We start from the raw sequence: 17,633 nt of genomic DNA, 5'->3' as shown, positions 1-17,633 counted from the left end.
GGTGGTTGCACGAGGCTGTCCTGGTGGTCTGAGTGCTGAATTCCTAAGAGCTGGTTTAGTACCAGAGATCGAAAACCCAGTGGGGTTTGGATTATCCATTACTTAAACCGCGCTTTCCTTACCCAGAGATTCAGTCTAGACCGGCCTGTCCGTGGAGGAGCCATGCTCCCTTCCCAGTTTGTGAAGGAGGAGTTCTTTAGAAGTAACTGAGGCCAAGATGGCATTCCTCTCCTTGACTGCCAGAGGTGAAAAGGCCCTTCTACTTCTAGTTGGCGGGAAACTCATCCCCGGCAGCCCTGCTTCCACCCACGTCCTGTAACCGGGGTTTCCAGCCTTCAGACAACGCATCGAGCACCTTCTCCCTGACAGCTTCAGACCTAGGTGAGAGGTGTGGTTGTTGAGAGGATCCCAGTCTCCTTTGACACAAACCCTCCCACACCCATAGTCGCTTCCTCCTTCTGCCAAAACAAACTTTATTGCACCAAAAAGAAAAAAAAAAAAACTTCATTTATGTACAGTCAGATATAAAGACATCTCTTTTGACTCCTGTGCATATATTTCCTCAACTCAAGATTAGGGCATAAAAGTCAGGCTGGTATGCCAGACATGCTCTGCCCATGGCAGGGCCAAGGAGAGGATTGTCACTTGAAAGTGGGAACACTTAAATGGATGACAGACAACCACTGGACCAACAGACCAAGGGCATTCTTCTAAGCCCTGTACTTGCTCTGAGAATGGAAGAGGGAAATTGGAAGCAGGGTCCCTTTTTGAGTCTCCTTGTTAAGAGACCCAGCCTTAGGTATCCGAGATAAACTTCCGTTCCCCAAGCCCACTTCCTGTCCAGTTTCTTTGCTTCCTGCCCTCCCAAGTTGGACACTCTCCTTTGTGCCCAACCCCTTCCGAACTCCCCCCGGGAAGTCCCACAACCCACGGGCAGAGGCCTCCACAGCAGCGGGCAGGGCAGGCACAAGTTATCCTCTCCCGTACACGTGGCTGGATACTGACTGAGGCCCTGCGTCACATGGATCACCAACACCCCACTGGGAGCCATAACAGTAAGAATCTGGAAAGTATGGGGAGAACACACCAAAAAGGGGAAGGCTGGATTCCCTCAGTGCCCAGTACCACAGGGCGCCTAAAGCACATTTTTCTGAGCCAACCAGCTAAAGGATCACTGCAGCTAGATACAGATAGAGAAGCAACACAGCCAGGCAAATGCCCATCAGAGCCAGTGACAGAGCAGCTGGGAGGAAGGGGAGGGGGAGAGGCAAGAGAAGCGGAGGAGCCCAGAGTCCCAGCCCCAGCCCCTCTGCCATTGGCGACCCTTGCTCCCCACAAGTTCCTGGGCATTGAAGTGGGGGGAGGGTGGTGGAGGGGACTAGAGGCCGGGGTGAAAATACACATGGACAGCCAAACAAAACACAACAGGACTAGCATCAGTCTCCCCACTGCACCCCGCCCCCGGAGAAATACCCTCCTTGTGGCTAGCATTTATGAACATCTGTAAGAGACTATTCTATGTAGTGGCTCTTATCCCCCCCCCACACAGCAGCTGGCTGTATTGGGAACTTTTCAAATCAGTGATTGCGGGAACAAAATCAGCTGCTCATGGTGCCTGTGCAGGCTTTACCAGGACCTTGGTTCAGTCCGTCACATCTACCTTCTGTCTTAAATCTAGAAATGGGCGAGGGAATGGGGGGGCAGAGGAGAAAGGTGCTCAGGTGCTAGGTAAAGCTTACTGGTCAGCAGCCTAGACTCCACCACTGTTCCTTCTCTTTGGTCTGTCTAGAACAGTGACTATAAATTAGGAAAAACAAAATTATGCTGGCCCATGGGAAGTAATGGGAGAAGAGAGGCAGGGAGGAAAAGGGCATTAGGAAGCCCTGCTTCAAGACTGAAGACAGACAGACAACCACCCAGACTGCTTAAGTGTCACAGACAGCCCCCCACCCAAAGCTCCCTTCCAGATATCCCCATCAATCATTTGGGCACACTCCCTCTTGGAATTACAGTTTCTGTCTCCCACCTACCCCCAAGGAGCTGGCCCTGTGGAGAGGTGTGTCGGTTGGTTGGTTTTTGCCAGAGGCCCTCGCCCTAGGTGCTCCTGCATAGGTACCTTGGCCCCTGCTATGGGATGAACACAACCCCAGATGCTCGAGAGCCAGGGAGGTCAGATCGGGAACAGCCTCCCCACTCCCACACCCTGGGATCCGAGCTTGCTTGGTTCTTGCCATCTTGCAGGATGACGTCACGTGTGGAGGGAGATACACAGTGCCTCTCCATCCCTGGGGTGGGGGGGAAGGGACTCTGCTGGGACTCTTGAGTGGGGGGAGGGGAGAAGGGAGCAGGGTCTAAACCCTCAGGCTCCCATGCAGGTCTGTCTCTGTCCCAGACGAACTGCTATCAGAGTCCATTTCGGCGTTCTCGTTATGGAGCCTCTCCAGCACTTTCTGACGAATCAGTCCCAGGCGCATCAAGAGGGACTGGTAGTCAAAGTGGCCACGCTTCTCTCCAAAAGGGTCCTGTGGGGGAAAGGAGACAAGCGGGATGGAAGATTCGAGTCTGGGTCGCTCACCCTAGAGAGAGCAGCTTCGGGCCCATGTTGGACACACGCTCAACTTCTGAGTCGGGAGTAGAGGAGGGTAGAGCACTGACAGTTCCCAACAGCAGACAGCATACCCTCTGTTTAGGGAAATTATGGCACGTTAACCACCCAGACAGGTCGGGCCTGGGCCAACACTAAAATGTGTCTTCGTTCCCTGGAAGCAAGCCACTACGCAGAAGAGGGTCACAGTAAAGGTGAGACAGGCAAGAAGCAGAAATTCAAGACCAGAGCTGTGATCATTATGTGTGCCTGTGTTTTCAATTAACTTCATAAAAACCACATAAGGGAAATAGCATCCTTCTTTCCCNCTATATTCAAAAAGGAAAATTTGCTTTTCCAACATCACAGGCGAGTCTGGAACTCGGGAATTCTGACTTCCAGATACATACCCGTACACTCTTCCAGAGAGACCTGTCACCCCCTTCCTGTCCGTTTTGTGGGTGTCCGTTTTGTGGTATCACTCCAGAGCCACCAGCCTTGATCCTTGTTGTTCTAGATCAAAGATCTCCCAACGTTTTGTAGAAAGGGGTTAACTGTCCTTAAAGTCTCAAAAACAAGGAAGGCTGGAGTGGAGGGTGTAAACACAAGGGACGTAAAATGCTCCGTAAAATGCTCCACAGAGAATCTGGCAGCAAAGCAGCGCACGGCCAGGGTTTAGCCAAGTGGAGACCTCTTTTCTTGAGTCACAGTAAGGTACACGATTTTTCCCTCTCACGTTCTGCTTCTCCCACATCAACTCCTTCCACACTGCTGCGCACACGTCACCCTCATGATCAGGGACCGGTGAACACACCGTCACTGTGGCTACAGCCCACACTTCTCACTGCCGAGGGCTCCAGTCCCCAAAGGCTGGACTCCACACTTCGTCCGGAGCTATCCACTTTTCACATCTTCCTTTGTTCATCCTTGGCTCCATTTCCACCCACTTCCCTCCTCCCTAGACGCTGCTCTTCCCTTTCCTTCTCTCATCACGAGTTATTTTTCCTCCACAGAGTGAATACTGGAAATGCTTTTGAATACCAGCAATGAGACTTCCTCATGGGGAACGTACCATGGCAGGCATCACCTACGATGGACTCTGAACAAGTTAACGCTGAGCTGGCCTTGCCCTCTGAGGTTTTTTGTTTTTGTTTTGTTTTTTATTTTTTAAAAAGTAATCTCTACACCCAATGTGGGGCTCATACTTCCAACCCTGGGATCAACAGTCACAGGCTCCTCTGACGGAGCCTGCCAGGCGCCCCGCCCTTTGAGTCTTCGTGTGGCAGATGGGTGGGAAGTCCTTGAAGGAAGGACAGGGGAACTACCATTTCTAAGCAGCAGCTGAAGAGAGAAGACATTTACTCCTACTGCTGCTGGTGGGGCCCGGGTGGGGAAGCAGCTCAGGAAGAGCTGGAGAGAACTTTAAGTGGCCTCAGTCATTCATCCAAGTCAGCACGATTCTAAGCAAGACCACCAGTAAATGACCCAAAAGACACAAGAACTGGTCCTCAGGACAAGAGGAGTCTCACCCTCTTACCAACCAGGTCTTTTATATTTGAGCCCATTTACAATTTGGTTTAGTAAGACTCTCTCTCTCTCTTTTTTTTAAAGTAGGCTCCATGCCCAATGTGGGGCCTGAACTCACGACCCCGAAATCAAGAGTCACATGCTCTACTGACTGAGCCAGCCAGGTGCCCCAAGAATCTCCTCTTTAAAACAAGCCTAAATCCTGCATTCCTATTAAAAGTGGAAGCACGTTTCTCCAGTGGAGGCAGAGAGTAATTAAACAACTGCACACTGTCTTTGTAACAGGAATCTTTCAACATACAACACCACATACCCAACGTTTCCCTAGCCTCGTTCTCTCAGCACCCCTCTGAGCTAGGGACGGAACTCCATAGAGCACTCACCCTTATCATCACTAAGATTCTGAGAGAGCTGAATGTTCTTGGTTTGAAAAGACTACTAACAAGGGAAGGCATTCCAGGCTAGAAAGCAGGACGGTTCAGCCTCTACTCATGAGCATCTATTCTATGGCAAGACTGAGAAACAGCTCCACATGAGTTAGCAAGTCGCTCTCCTCTCTGGGCCGCAGCGACCTCAATGAACCAAGTTCCTCTTGGCTCTGAATTCTCTGAGAGATGCAGCTGCTATCCTTGGTGGCGGGTTTACGTGGTCTGCTGTGAAGCCTCTGGAGTCAGGGCAGGGGCTGCATTACCTGCATAGTCTGGCCTTGAAGGTGTAGGCGATCTTTGCAAGCCACCTCATAGAAGTCATAATACTCCAGGAAGGACTTCTCCATCACCCCTCTGGAAAACAAGCAGAGAAACTTAAGTTAGGAACGTGGTGGGGAAGGAACCATCCCTTCACCATCTAACCTTACTGCCAAATTAGGATTCCCAAGCCCAGATTCGGTATCTCACAAAGACCCCGTTTTTTGTTTTAGATTTCAGAGAGAGAGGAGAGAGAGGAGAGAGAGAAAGAGAGAGAGAGTGTGCACGAGCACGAGGGGCAGAGGGAGAGAGAATCTCAAGCAGACTCTATGCTGAGTGTGGAGCCCGACGGGGGGCTTGATCATGACCTGAGCTGAACCCAAGAGTCAGACGCTCAACTGACTGGGTCACCCAGGTGTCCCGCCCCCCCTCACAAAGATCTTTCAATGGAAAAAGGGAAAAGGAACAGCTGACGGCCCAAGGCTGATTTCTCTTATACCTTAGGGATTATTAAAGGAGGGTGACTATTAATACTGATCATTCGAATCTAACTTCAACTCATGACTCAATCTCATTTGTTTTCCACAGGCCATCCCTAATCCCAAACCTAACTCAAAATTCTTCCGGAAGCTTGTTTCAATAACTCTGACTTTGTTCATCTAGTTTGAGCACTTACAAATAAACTCGAACACGGAGAGACGGGTTCCTTATGAAGGGCTCTACACCTTATTTGGCTGTAGATCAAATAAGGATCTTCAACAGGTCCAGGCCCTCATCAAACTGGGGGCTCCCTAAGGGTATGGACTATATCTTTCCCATCAGGCTTGGCACTCTCCTAGAGCACAGCAGCTCTCTCAACTTCCTCCTGAGTGACCCCCAGCCACCACTCTTTGAAAGCACGAACCATAACTTTCATTTTTCTGTATCTCCCCTGGTGCCCAACAGTGGATTCCGCCTCAAAGGTTCTTAAAGGTATGAACCAGCCAAGTCTGCAACAGGAGCAACAAGTGCCAAGTGGGCGCTCTTGGCGCACACATACCGTAAGGGCTCAGGGCAGGGACACTTTCCTTCCATCATGTCACAGACCGCCACTCTGATGGTCTCATGCCGGATACATTCATTGTAATTTTTGCTGTCTCCTGGATGTCTCTCCTGTAATGCAACCGACACCAGAGTGTCCAAATACAAAATTTAGNGAAAGAGAAAAGTCAACAGGAAGAGACTTCAGGATTAATATGGGGTATGTGAACCAAGTAAACAAACCTAGAAGATCCCTCTCCGACTACGGCAGATACATGCAGTGCAACTGAGTGTTTATTTTTGAGATCATTCACCTCCCCCCACGCGTGCCAATACCCCTCCTCTGTTACAGGTCACTCAACCTGGAAGCAGCAAACCAGACCCATCAAATTCTCCTAAGGCTGAAATGAGGGGCCTCTGAGGTAAAGATTGGTTGGGAAAGAACCAAATGTTAGGAATGGTGGTGGGGTAAAAGGTAAATCTGACATTACAGAGTCTCAGTAAAAAAACCCCGTAACTATCTGGATGCTTCCCAGCTAACTCCTTTCTGTGTCTGCAGGGTTCCACCATCACTGAAATCAAGTACCACGAATGTGTCCGCAGTAGAACTTGAAGTTTCCAAAAGAAAACTCCGACACTGATTGAGAAAGCCAATACGAAAGTGTGGGCATAAACGGAAGGGAGAACAGTCTTCCATCCTTTAACTCCTCCTTTACGCTTCAAGGCTCCTCCGATCACCAAGCTGGGCACCAGAACCCTGGCCTCTGATTAAAACACATCATGAACAGAAAAGACGTACACACCTTCCGTCTACTACCGTGGTTTCCAAAAGGCACCACAGCGAGATCACAGGGGTGCTGTGGGGTACGTTAAAGTTTTTGAAGAAAACCACAGCACTGACCACCTGTCAAACACCACGTGTACTACTAGCTTGGGCTCAGTGGGTCCATTCTGACGTTAAACTGCATTATATTCCTTTCGATGACATGTTATCTTTGTGAAGCTGGATTGTCAATCACTACTTTCATAAATACCAAGTAGCAGAGGAAAACAGTAGGGAAGAGAACTGAGGGTGGTGGATCCGATCGGATTCCAAGATCTTCAAAGCTGTGTGGTGCCCAACCAGTGTACCCTTCCTGTCATGAAGCCATTTTAGTTATTGAAGGAAGAAGTGAGTTGTCTGGATCTAACTGCTTAAGAAACCAAACAGCGGGGCACTTCCTTCTGCCTGGGGAGCTGTAAAAAAGCCACCTAGATACCAGGGGCTGTGAACCAATAATGTTTGGGGAGTATTAAGAATAAAAGTCACATCTCTTGAATTTCCAAAGAAAAGACCTTAAAATCAGCTCCTTGGTTAGCCAATGACGTCCTTTTCCATTTCTACCTAATCTCAAAATCAAATACACTATTTGTTTGGAAAGGTGGTTTTGGGAGTAACTTTTGTTCACTCTTAAAGGGTATTTCCCATTGTTCCGGTCTATAAAAGAACCATCAATGTTAGCATTATCTCAAATAGTTTAAAAATTAGTTAAACTGTTTTAATCACCTAGACAGAATTATTACCTTTGGGGATTATCACTGGACTCTTTCCCTGTACTTCTGAGTAATCCTGGCAGCCATTCTGGAGCAATGGAAAAACTCTCAGCTCCAGGGAAAATATTGGGTTCTCCAATTATCTATGTATCTCTGTGAAAGTTAATTAACCTCTCCGTGTCACCATTACCTCATCTGAAAATGGGGATAACATTTACCCCAAGTTAGTAATCTCTGCGCCCAACGTGGAGCTCGAACTCACGACCCCAAGACCAAGAGCTGCCCGCTCTTCCAACTGAGCCAGCCAGGTGCCCTGACCTTGAGTTAGCGTAAAGGTTAAATGTGATATTATATATATGAAAATTTGGCAGCGGCTGGCATATAGTCTACCCCTGGAAAACGCAACTCCCCGCTTCTCTTTGGCAGCCTGACTAAAATATTCTTGTCCTACTAGCTAATGGCTAGGTCCTCTGGCTCTTCAGCCAATAGTACTTTGTAACTAACTCCAGAAGAGCACCTGGCGGAGCAGCCCGTCTCTACAGTTAGTACCTTAAGGGGAAACTGGGAGAATGGACACACAGAGAAGAACCCACCGGTTGTGGCAACAGCCTTTTCCCAAAAGCAGGCTTAAAATGAATTTCCAGATGACTCCACTGATTCCCACCTTGTAGATTAACCCAAGTCAAATGGAAATAACCTGACAGTGTTATTGTCACTTACATTAAAAAAAAATCATTTTCAAGGAGCACACATAGCAGCTCCTTTTCTCTCCTATGGTGACATTAAACACACAAACAGGACCCTTAAGCACACCCCTCAGAGCTCTTCAAACTCAGTATTCCACTCCCCAGCTGGTCCCCCTGGCCTTACCTGCTCAAAGCCAGGCTCATTGTGATAGGGGTTCTCAGTCATGAGGGACTGGATGGAGATGAGCACAGAGGAGATGCTCTGGGCTGGGCTCCAGGCGGGGCCAGTCCACGTCCTGCAAAACACAGCAGAGGGCGGGAAGAGGGTGAAGCCACCACAGAGAGACGAGTGCACCAGCACCCTGGGGCCTGGCAGCACCCGCTCAGTGAGTCAACGTTTCTCTTTCACTATTAATGCTCTGGAATTTCCCAGCCTGTCTCACCCTCATTCACCAGAAATCAGTCAACTGCCTAATCCTCTTATCAAGTAGGACAAAAGAAAAGAGGGTAACGCAAGCAAGACGACTTTGAAGGGATTTTCATTGGCCTAGGAAAGCAACAGTAGCCAGGGAAGGTTCCATTCATCACAATGGAAGAAAAAGGTAAGAAAACAGCACCAAAGGCAGTCTAAGTGTTAACCTCTGTGGATCCCGGAGCTTACTTATTTACGGGGTGGGGGTGGGGGGTGAAGGAGTTAGTGAGGAGAAGCTGAGCAAAGGGGCGCAGGGGGGCCTGAAGCCATCTGGTTAGAGGCCATGTGGTGGGGCTGATGACCAGGGATCCTGCTCTGTATCCAGCCCCCAAAGAGTGTCCGATTCTCTGAAGACTACACAACTCTGCCAAAGGACAGGAAGGGAGTAAGGGTCAGACCCATGGAAGGTCTGAGATAATATATGGAAACCATGCTGAATAAAAGAGAAGCCCCCAAATTGCTCCTCTCTTCCATCTACCTGACCAAGTCCTGCGAGGAGGAGCGCAGCCTGGACATTAATGACATTTCTTTTTAGTTCAATTCATTGAAGAGATGGCACCTGATCTGGAAGCTGAACACAACCCAAGCCAGCACGGGCTTGCTCAAGCTCACAGGCCAATTCCCTTTCCCTGCTAAACTCGAGGAAAGCCCAGTCAGGCAAGCTCATTCTCCTCAAGGCCTGCTCTTCTAGCCTCTCGGCCTGCTCCCCTTAGCTCTGCTCCTCCAGGAACACCAGACCCTGCGCTAAGACTTCCCATATTCCGGGAGGCGAGCCAATGAGGTACATTTTCATTACTTTTTTTTTGTCAGTAAGGCAGCCCCAATCTTTTTTTCTAGGTAGGGAGGAAAGGACTGAGGCTGACAGAGGGAACAGTCAACGGAGAACACATGGGAATTTTCTACCCTGTGATTCCTTGCAGTCAAAATTCAATTTCAGGGTAGCTTCTCCTTTTCCACCCAACATGATTCTGCCCCTTTGACCCCACCTTCTTACTTCCCCTGGTTCAACTTTGAGCTGATGTTTATTTAAAACAGTTTTATACTGGCCTCATGGAGAACCTAGAGCAAAAACACTGTGGCGCACAACTGTCATGCGGAAACAACAGCTGAGTTTCCTCGCCACTGTGGGCTAGATATACCGCTGCCCTGCCAGCAGAGACAGATACCCTAACGACATCAAGGACCTCTGTAAGGACAAACTCCTTTGAAGGACTTCCTCCCTGCCATCATCACAGAACATAACCCTGGATCGGAGAGAGTAAAAAAATAAATAAATAAATCAAATCACGTCTCCAGGTTGGGTCAGCTGCGTCTTCCCCCCGCATACTCGGAAACGTGCCGGACAAGAAAGAAAACAGCGCCACCAGTTTGGATGACTTTCCCAACTTCAACCTGCACTTGGTTCTCCGCCCCGGGGAAATTCAGACCACACGAACAAGACCAATCCAGAAGACGTGAGAAGACGTTTCCATTCTGAATTTTTAACCCCCAAAGGCACGTGAAAGGGAACGAATGAGAACCACATGAAGCAACATCTCAGTAGCACCCAGAAACAAAATGTACTTGAAACTCATGTTTCTTATCTGATGTGATTTCCAACCTTAGACATTTTTCATTCAGTTGTTAAAATATCATAATCATCTTCATCATCACCACCGCCTCCAAAGCCACTCATTGAGAGACTCAGAAACGAGACACCCACAGTCTTAAATGGCACCGATCTGCAGCCTTTCTCAACCTGTTCGGGAGAGAATTAAGTCCTGATGCCTTAAGGGAGTGGTTCCCCAGCTGCAGTGTGCGCCAGAAGTCACCCGGAGGGCTTGTGAAACACAGATTGCTGGGCCCCAGCCCTAGAGTTTCTGATACAGGAAGTCTAGGGTGGAACCCCGGAATCTGCGGGGCTACAAGCTCCTGGGTGCTGCTGCTCTGGGAGAATCACTTCACTAAGGCAGCCAGTGTAGGTCATAAATGAACTTCTCTCTTTTGCACCTAGAATGGTACGAGTCGTGTACCATCCTGGGGAGAATTGAGGAAACAGTCACTCCAATCGTGTTCTGTGGTTCAGATGAGGAACCCTGGTTGATAAAGGCTGGCCTACAGCAATTATTTGCTAACAACCAACTTGGCCACTTAGAAGAGTCTCCTCTTACCCTAGAATACTCAAGCAGACTTTCCCATTGCGGTAGAAGTTGGGGTTAAACCTCACTGTGTTATTGCCCGTTGTCATCAGTTTGACCCGAGGTGGGTGGATGGGATAGTCGGGCGGACACCGAAACACGAACAGGAAGAAACCCCCTTCATAAGGAGTGTCAAATGGGCCTGTGATCAATGCATGAATCTGCAAAATAAAACCCCATCTCAAAATCGTGAGGTGATGTCCCATCCCAACCCCTCCTGGCTTCCACGTGCTACCCACACCAGCAGCAGGACCGTCAGCGGGCATCCATATTCCACACCCTCACCATGCAGGCTGAGCGGCCCGTACTCACTCATACTGCTACATGCGTTTGGAATTTTAAGAAATCCCATTACGGTGGAGCGGCATCTTACTTGGGGGTTACATTCTAAAGTGAGAGCTCAAGGTGAAAATTGATTCCAGTCAAAAATCACCCTTGAGTGTCCCTTAAAACTCCACGACAGCATGATTTTTGTTTAGACTTCTCTCACCAGTGTTATATGTAACAAATCTAGATGGAACACCACTGTGCAAATTAATATATGCACCTATAAAATATTATCCTAGCATGCTTCATTTTAAGAAACGAGTATGTATTTTTCCTGAGCACGTCAGCTGGGATGTGCGTAGGTTAAACATGCGTGTGATGCGAGCCACCCTCTGCTTAAGTGGCACAAAGGGGACGGAAGATGAACGGAAAAGAGCAAAGGGACTGGAGGCCGCGGCACCAGGAAGAGTGCAGAGCTGCGGGTTGTGATGGAGGCCTGGGCTGTCTGCTGCCTCCGCAGAGGACAGACCTACCGCGGAGGATGTGGCTCAGGCCGCATCCAGCTGTGTCAGAGACAGAAAGAAAAAAGGGGAAAACTCAGGGCCCATTTGGAGCCTTGAAACCATCCTTAGAAATTTCCCCAACACTGTTGGTCAATTTAAAAAGAAAAAAAAAAAAAAAATCGGCAGCATTGAAAACAGAACGCTGAACTCTTTTCCTCCAGCCACGATTACTGAACAAGCTTTCCCTTCCTGAAAAGAGGAAAACCTGAACTGACTCCATTATATTTCTTCTCCTACAAAGGCTGCTAGGCACTTAGGTCTGCTCAGAATTTAAACAGCAAGACGAAAAAAGACCTGCAATCCAATGCCTCTTTGCCCTGGTGGCACCCTGGATTATCTTTTAGCCCTCAGTCATTTGGAAGAGCAAGCGCAAATGGCATCCACGGGACATCAATTCTGGGACCCCAGGGACTAGCATATTAACACTGATACTTGACTGAGGACAAGATGTCCCAGGAAAAACATTTCCAACCACATAAAAAGAAAAAATCAATTTACAGGGAAACCTACTTGAAACAAAATAGATATACCAACAATACACTGTCTGAACTTTTACTGTAAGAAATTTGAAACTATGGAGAGTTTTCATTTAAACAACATTAGATTTAGGAAATGAGATTTCTTCCCAACATCAGTTTAAGTGAAAATTCACTTCTGAGGGTAGAGCGCTCAATGACAGAGAGGCCTAGGTATCTAAGCCAGGGGAATTTCAGCTTCTCTGTTTGTGTGTGGAGGACAAGACAGGAATGGTCTTTGGGGTGGAGAGGATATTCAAAAGCAACCAGTAAGGATAGGAGCCTGAACAAGGCCCTTTAAGTATAAACTCTGTTCATTCAGGTTTGCCCCATCCTCAACTTTCTCTGCATTTGATTTACAGCACCATACTTAAGAATCAAGAGTGACAGGATGGGGGAAGAATTGATTGGGTAGTAAAATGAATAGGATGACTATAATTCTTTAGCCCAACTGGAGCATTTTTGAGAGTGAAAGAGTGCCCTAATAATAGTTAAGCTGGGACAAGAGGCATAAATGGGCATTTTCCAAGCCAACCAGGCCTACTGGCACACTTGTGCAAGGCTCTGTTGCACCTCACTGTGGGACCCTGGGCAAGCCACTTATTCTCTCGGGATCCTGATTTATTCATTTATGTAATCAGAGATGTGAGCTGGATAATCTTTTAGGCTCTTCCAACTTTCTGGGCCCCATTTCCCAATAACCCCCAACCCCCTCCAAGTACATACCTTAGTCATGTCAACAGTATCAGGTACAACGAACATTCCTGGAGGAGGCTCCTTATAAATGGACATGATATCCCTGTATAACACCAAGAGGAGGTGGGGAAGGGAGTGAGGGAGAGGAGAAAAAAGGGGAATCCCTTGAGCAGGACAGTTGTTATCACCTCAACGAGGCCAGGGTCTGAGAAAGTGGTGCTTGGTACCACAAATGTCTGCACTGTCTTGTTGGCTGAGAAATCTCAGCTGAGTACTTGTCAGGCAAGCAGAGAGCAAATTATTATCAAAAGGGCATTGTTTCCTCAGGGGGAGGGGGAAAAATCAGAGATCCCAATGGCATCAGATGTCACCCTGGAAAAGCCACATCCCATTTACTCTCTCTTCCTCCCACAGGGCAATTCATTCACTCCCCACCTCCGAGATTCCCAGGTACTATGACTGAATGCTAAATGAAGACTGCTCAGTAACTGGGAAGACATAATCAACTCCACTAAAAAAGTGAGTCCCATAAACCATGCAGAGGACCGTTGTTGGCAAGAGGATTCTACGAAGCAAGTGAAGCTAGCAAGGAGCAATAATGGTCTTCCTGCCCGGGGGCCCAACAGGGTACATCTCTTCAGACTGGAGGGTACCCTCTGAAATTGCTGAGAGTCTCACATCTGAAAGATGACATGCAGTGGCTACTACAGCTGAGAGGATCTGCAGGTTGTATCGCATAATCTAGAAGGCATCAGCTGTGAGTGAGGGTCTAGAGGACATTCTAGGTGGGAAGACTTGGTAGGGTACATCGGGACATAAAGTTCAAACAAGTGAGAGAGCAGAGGAAAGAAGTACTGGCAGAACTCAAAGACAAAAGTCAGTATTGGCGGACTGAAGTGGATGGAGGACAGGGGCAGAGGGGAGTGCTGAGGTTCTGAAGTTAGAGGTGGAGACCCTAATGAAGCTGGTGTCTATCTCAGGCACTGGGCCAGGTACTTTACACACAGTGTGCTGTTTAATTGTTATTACAACCTTGACAGGTAGGTAGAGACATCCGAAGGGACTTGGAGCCTTGGGGGGGGTGTGTGTATGAGATTACCTAGATGAAGATGGCTGCAGTGGGGGGACAGAGGGAGAGGCAGAGACTGGTCATCAGGAAACAGGTTTCAGGATTAATAGCGGCTAAACAGCATTACTCTTTTCCTATGCGATAGGTACTATGCTAAGCATTTTTGCAGAAACATTATCTATTAAATGATAGTATCTAAGATCAGTCACCCAAGAAATAAGCACAGAAAGGACTTGGGCCTTTGTTCCTGTATTTCAATTAGGTATATCTGCTTCAGAAAAGTAAACCAGATGACTGAGAGGAAAAAATACAAGAAAGTCTCGAGTGGGATAATACAAGCCAGAGTGAGACTGGGGGGAGAAAGCCTGCATTCCTGGAACAGGTGTGAGAGTGGATAGCTTTAGGGTTCTGGAGAAGTGGTTCAAGGGGAGATTGCGGGTATGTGAAGGAAGCGATCTAGACTTGCGGAGAGGGTCTGAGGAGATGGGGAATAAAAAGAAAGCTTGGCCTCGACTCTGATGCCACGGAAAGCAAGCTCTATGTGTGTTACAAACGGGGCTCGGGAGGAGACGACAGGGGGGGGGAATGGGTGGGGCCTCCGGGCAGCATCTAGCAAGGCTGGGGTGGGGAAGGGGGGAGAGAGGCGGCGCGGAAGGCGGGAGGGGTGTTGCTGAAGCGCGAAAGGGTCGGGTTTCGGGCGGGAGGTATGGGGGAGGGTGTCCGGTACCGAGACGGAGGGCTCAAGGGAGGTAGCCGAGGGGCGGGGTCGGACCTGGGCACGCGAGGAGGGGTTTGATGCGTGTGGAGCTGCGGGAGGGCGGGGGGAGAGGGGACTTGGATCGCGACGCTTCGGGCTGGCAAGACGTGGGCCTTGGAGCTGGGCCGCCGCGAGGGAAGCTCGGAAACAGCGGGCGGGGGGGGGGTGTAATGGGAAAGGGGGGGCGGGGAAGGTCGAGCCCCGCAGCTCGGGGCTGGGGGAGGAAAAACCCCAGCTCACCGCTTGATCCGAAGTAGACACTGCGGCGCGGTTCGTTCGCCGTCCCAGTCGGAGCTGAGTGTGGGGTCCCAGTGGCTAAGCAGCGCGGCCCCGTGGGCAGCGGCCGAGGGCGGGAGCCCGGGCAGCGGAGCCAGGCCGCTCCCCGGCCCCCCGGCCCCGCCCGCTGCCGCCGCCGCCGCCCACACATCCGGCAGGAAAGGCGGCCCGAACCCGCTGCCGCTAACGCCAACAACACCGGCGACGCCGCTCGCCCCGGGGCCCGTCGCCCCGGCGCCCGCCGTCGCCGCCTCCTCAGTTGGACTCTCCGCCATCGCTGCTTCGCTTCCGGGACTGCTCGGCAGCACGTCCGCCGACCAGAGCGGCCGCTGCTCCCTCCCGCTCCCGCACCACCGAGAGCCGGGCCAGAGTGTCCCCACCCTCCGCTTCCACAGCCCGGGCGGCGCTGGCTCCGCCCACCCCCGCCCGACCAGCGAGAGGCGTTCTGCAAGAGCGTCCACCCACGGTCCTCCAGGGCGAGAGGGGGTGGGAACTAGCCGGCGGAGCCAGGGCCCCGGGCCTGCGCCGGCCCACGCTTTGCGGGAGGAGGCTCTGAAGCGTGCCGGGTCGCCGAGGTGCGGCGGAGAGCCCAGTGCGGTGCAATGTTTTATTTTCAAGTGTGGCAGGGAGATTATACCCCCACCCTTAACGAGAGAGACCCTCCTCAGTCGTGTCCACGGGATAGGATTGGGGCATCGAGCTTCTTTGGGGGAGGTTCTGAATAGATGAGTCGACTTGCTCAGGGCTCTTTCCTGTCTGAAAACCTCTAATTTATCCTTGCTTCCCGCACCGTCACCACGGAGGGCAGGCTGCCATTGCCCCCTGCCTGCAACAGGACCAAGAGGAAGGCATCAGAACCTGCGAGTGAAAAACGACCTCATTTTAGAGTTTATTCAATATACATTTATGAAGGGGCTACTAAATGCCAGGCACTGTTGCTAGGCGTTGCCATAGGGATAATGAAACAGACCTAGAGAAGCTTGGTAAAAGAAAGAAAATCAGGCCTCCTGACTCCAAGCTCAGTCTTTTCTTCCCACAAGTCCTTGAATATATAGGAATCAAGGGGCTGTGAGTTAAAATCCTGGGAGGATTCTTCAGGGCTTTCCTGGGATTTGTAAGGTGAAATGGCATACTATGGACCAAGAAAAACAGAAGCCTTCGAAAAAAGGTTTTCCCTTTTCTTTCTAGCAAGGACACAGGCTCATAATCTTGTCCGGAATCTCTTGGCTAGATGCATTTCAGAATTGAGAGGAATACTCCCAGTAAGGTCTGGGGCGGCTCCCGGTAACCAAACATTGGTATTTCGACAGCAAAGTGTAAGAAATTCATACTAATTTGGGTACATTTATGAATATTGATACTACGTCAAACAAATAACCTCACTCTGTGTTATATTTTGCTGCCCAAACTGGTTTTTAGAAGAGAAGTCCAGTTTTCACTGCTTCCTGAATTTTCCAATAAGGGACCATGGACTTGAACAGGTAATAGCTAACACTTATTGAGGCTAAACATTTGTTTCTTTAGCTGACATTTATTGAGTGCTTAATATGTGCCAAGCACTTTGTAGACTTTGTCTTATTTATTCCTTTCAACAGCCTTATGAAGTAAGTACTATTATTAGTCCATTCTGACAGATGGAAAAACAGAGGCTTACAGAGGTTCCATCACTTAACCTGGGTCACACCGAAAGCAAGCAACGGATTTGGGGCTGTAAGCCAAATCTGACTCCAAAGAAAAAGTTCTAACCACTATGTGGTACTGTCACAGGCTGGAGCTCTCCCACACTTACCGAATTTTACTTCCTGTGGTCCTTTGCTACCTGTTGCTCCCAACCCCTATCCCCCCACCCCCCTTTCTCAGGGCTCTTGAGCATGTACTGTCTGTGAATCCAGCAGAGGGCCTGGTACAGCTTAGGTACTTAACATGAAATGCAATGAATCAACATGATGTTTTATATAGATTTCATGTTTTTTGTTGGTATAGCATTTTATCACTCTATGATAAGGATACCAGAATATCATGAAAACATACACAAAAAACTAGGAACAGTTGTTGCCTCTAGATGGTTTGAGGGCTGACAAGGTGGGCCGAAGCATGTGTATGTCTGTGTACCTTTAAAATATTGTACTGTGGATCTATTGCCTATTCAGACTAGGTTTTATTCATTTATTTTTTAAAAGATTTATTTATTTATTTGACACAGAGAGAGACAGCAGAGAGGGAGGGAACACAGCCAGGGGGAGTGGAAGAGGAAGAAGCAGGCTCCCAGCGGAGGAGCCCGATGCGGGGCTCGATCCCATAACGCTGGGATCATGCCCTGAGCCGAAGGCAGACGCTTAACGACTGAGCCACCCAGGCGCCCCGGTTTTATTAATTTTTAAAGGATTTTGGATTTCATTTGGGTATTACTTATTTAGTAAGGTGGTCAAAAGTCAATTCACTGATAACCTCACACAAAGGAAAACAGTACTCCATTGGTCCTCCATGGCTTCAGACTGCAGAGGCCCAAAGATGGCCCAATGGGGGATAGGATTCCTCCGTGTGGTTCTCTCCTTACTACTGGACTATTGTTTTTAGTGGATAGAAAACGCTTACTTTGGGGCGCCTGGGTGGCACAGCGGTTAAGCGTCTGCCTTCGGCTCAGGGCGTGATCCCAGCGTTATGGGATCGAGCCCCACATCAGGCTCCTCTGCTATGAGCCTGCTTTTTCCTCTCCCACTTCCCCTGCTTGTGTTCCCTCTCTCGCTGGCTCTCTCCATCTCTGTCAAATAAATAAATAAAAAAATCTTTAAAAAAAAAAAAAAA

The 17,633-nt window shown here is 49.3% G+C and overlaps 1 protein-coding gene and 1 long non-coding RNA gene across 2 annotated transcripts in view; both read right to left on the bottom strand.

Moving 5' to 3' along the window:
- Positions 1 to 459: 459 nt before the first annotated feature.
- Positions 460 to 15,118, bottom strand: UBE2Z (ubiquitin conjugating enzyme E2 Z). The gene is made up of 7 exons (XM_040640763.1): positions 14,793 to 15,118; positions 12,757 to 12,829; positions 10,659 to 10,846; positions 8,221 to 8,332; positions 5,837 to 5,949; positions 4,803 to 4,893; positions 460 to 2,522 (listed from the first exon to the last, which is right to left on the bottom strand). Exons 1-7 carry the CDS (start codon positions 15,101 to 15,103, stop codon positions 2,352 to 2,354), a joined length of 1,059 nt encoding a protein of 352 aa, XP_040496697.1. The 5' UTR covers positions 15,104 to 15,118; the 3' UTR covers positions 460 to 2,351.
- A 303-nt stretch (positions 15,119 to 15,421) lies between these two features.
- Positions 15,422 to 17,633, bottom strand: part of LOC103660610 — a 6,234-nt gene continuing 4,022 nt past the window's right edge. The window contains exon 2 of the long non-coding RNA XR_567821.2: positions 15,422 to 15,686. This is a non-coding gene — a long non-coding RNA (uncharacterized LOC103660610). The remainder of the gene's footprint in view (positions 15,687 to 17,633) is intronic.

The sequence above is a fragment of the Ursus maritimus genome, unplaced genomic scaffold (genome assembly GCF_017311325.1).
Source record: "Ursus maritimus isolate PB19 unplaced genomic scaffold, ASM1731132v1 scaffold_24, whole genome shotgun sequence".
NCBI classification, from domain to species: domain Eukaryota; kingdom Metazoa; phylum Chordata; class Mammalia; order Carnivora; family Ursidae; genus Ursus; species Ursus maritimus.
Note: the sequence above shows the minus strand (reverse complement) of the source record. Positions and strands in the feature narration are given on the sequence as shown.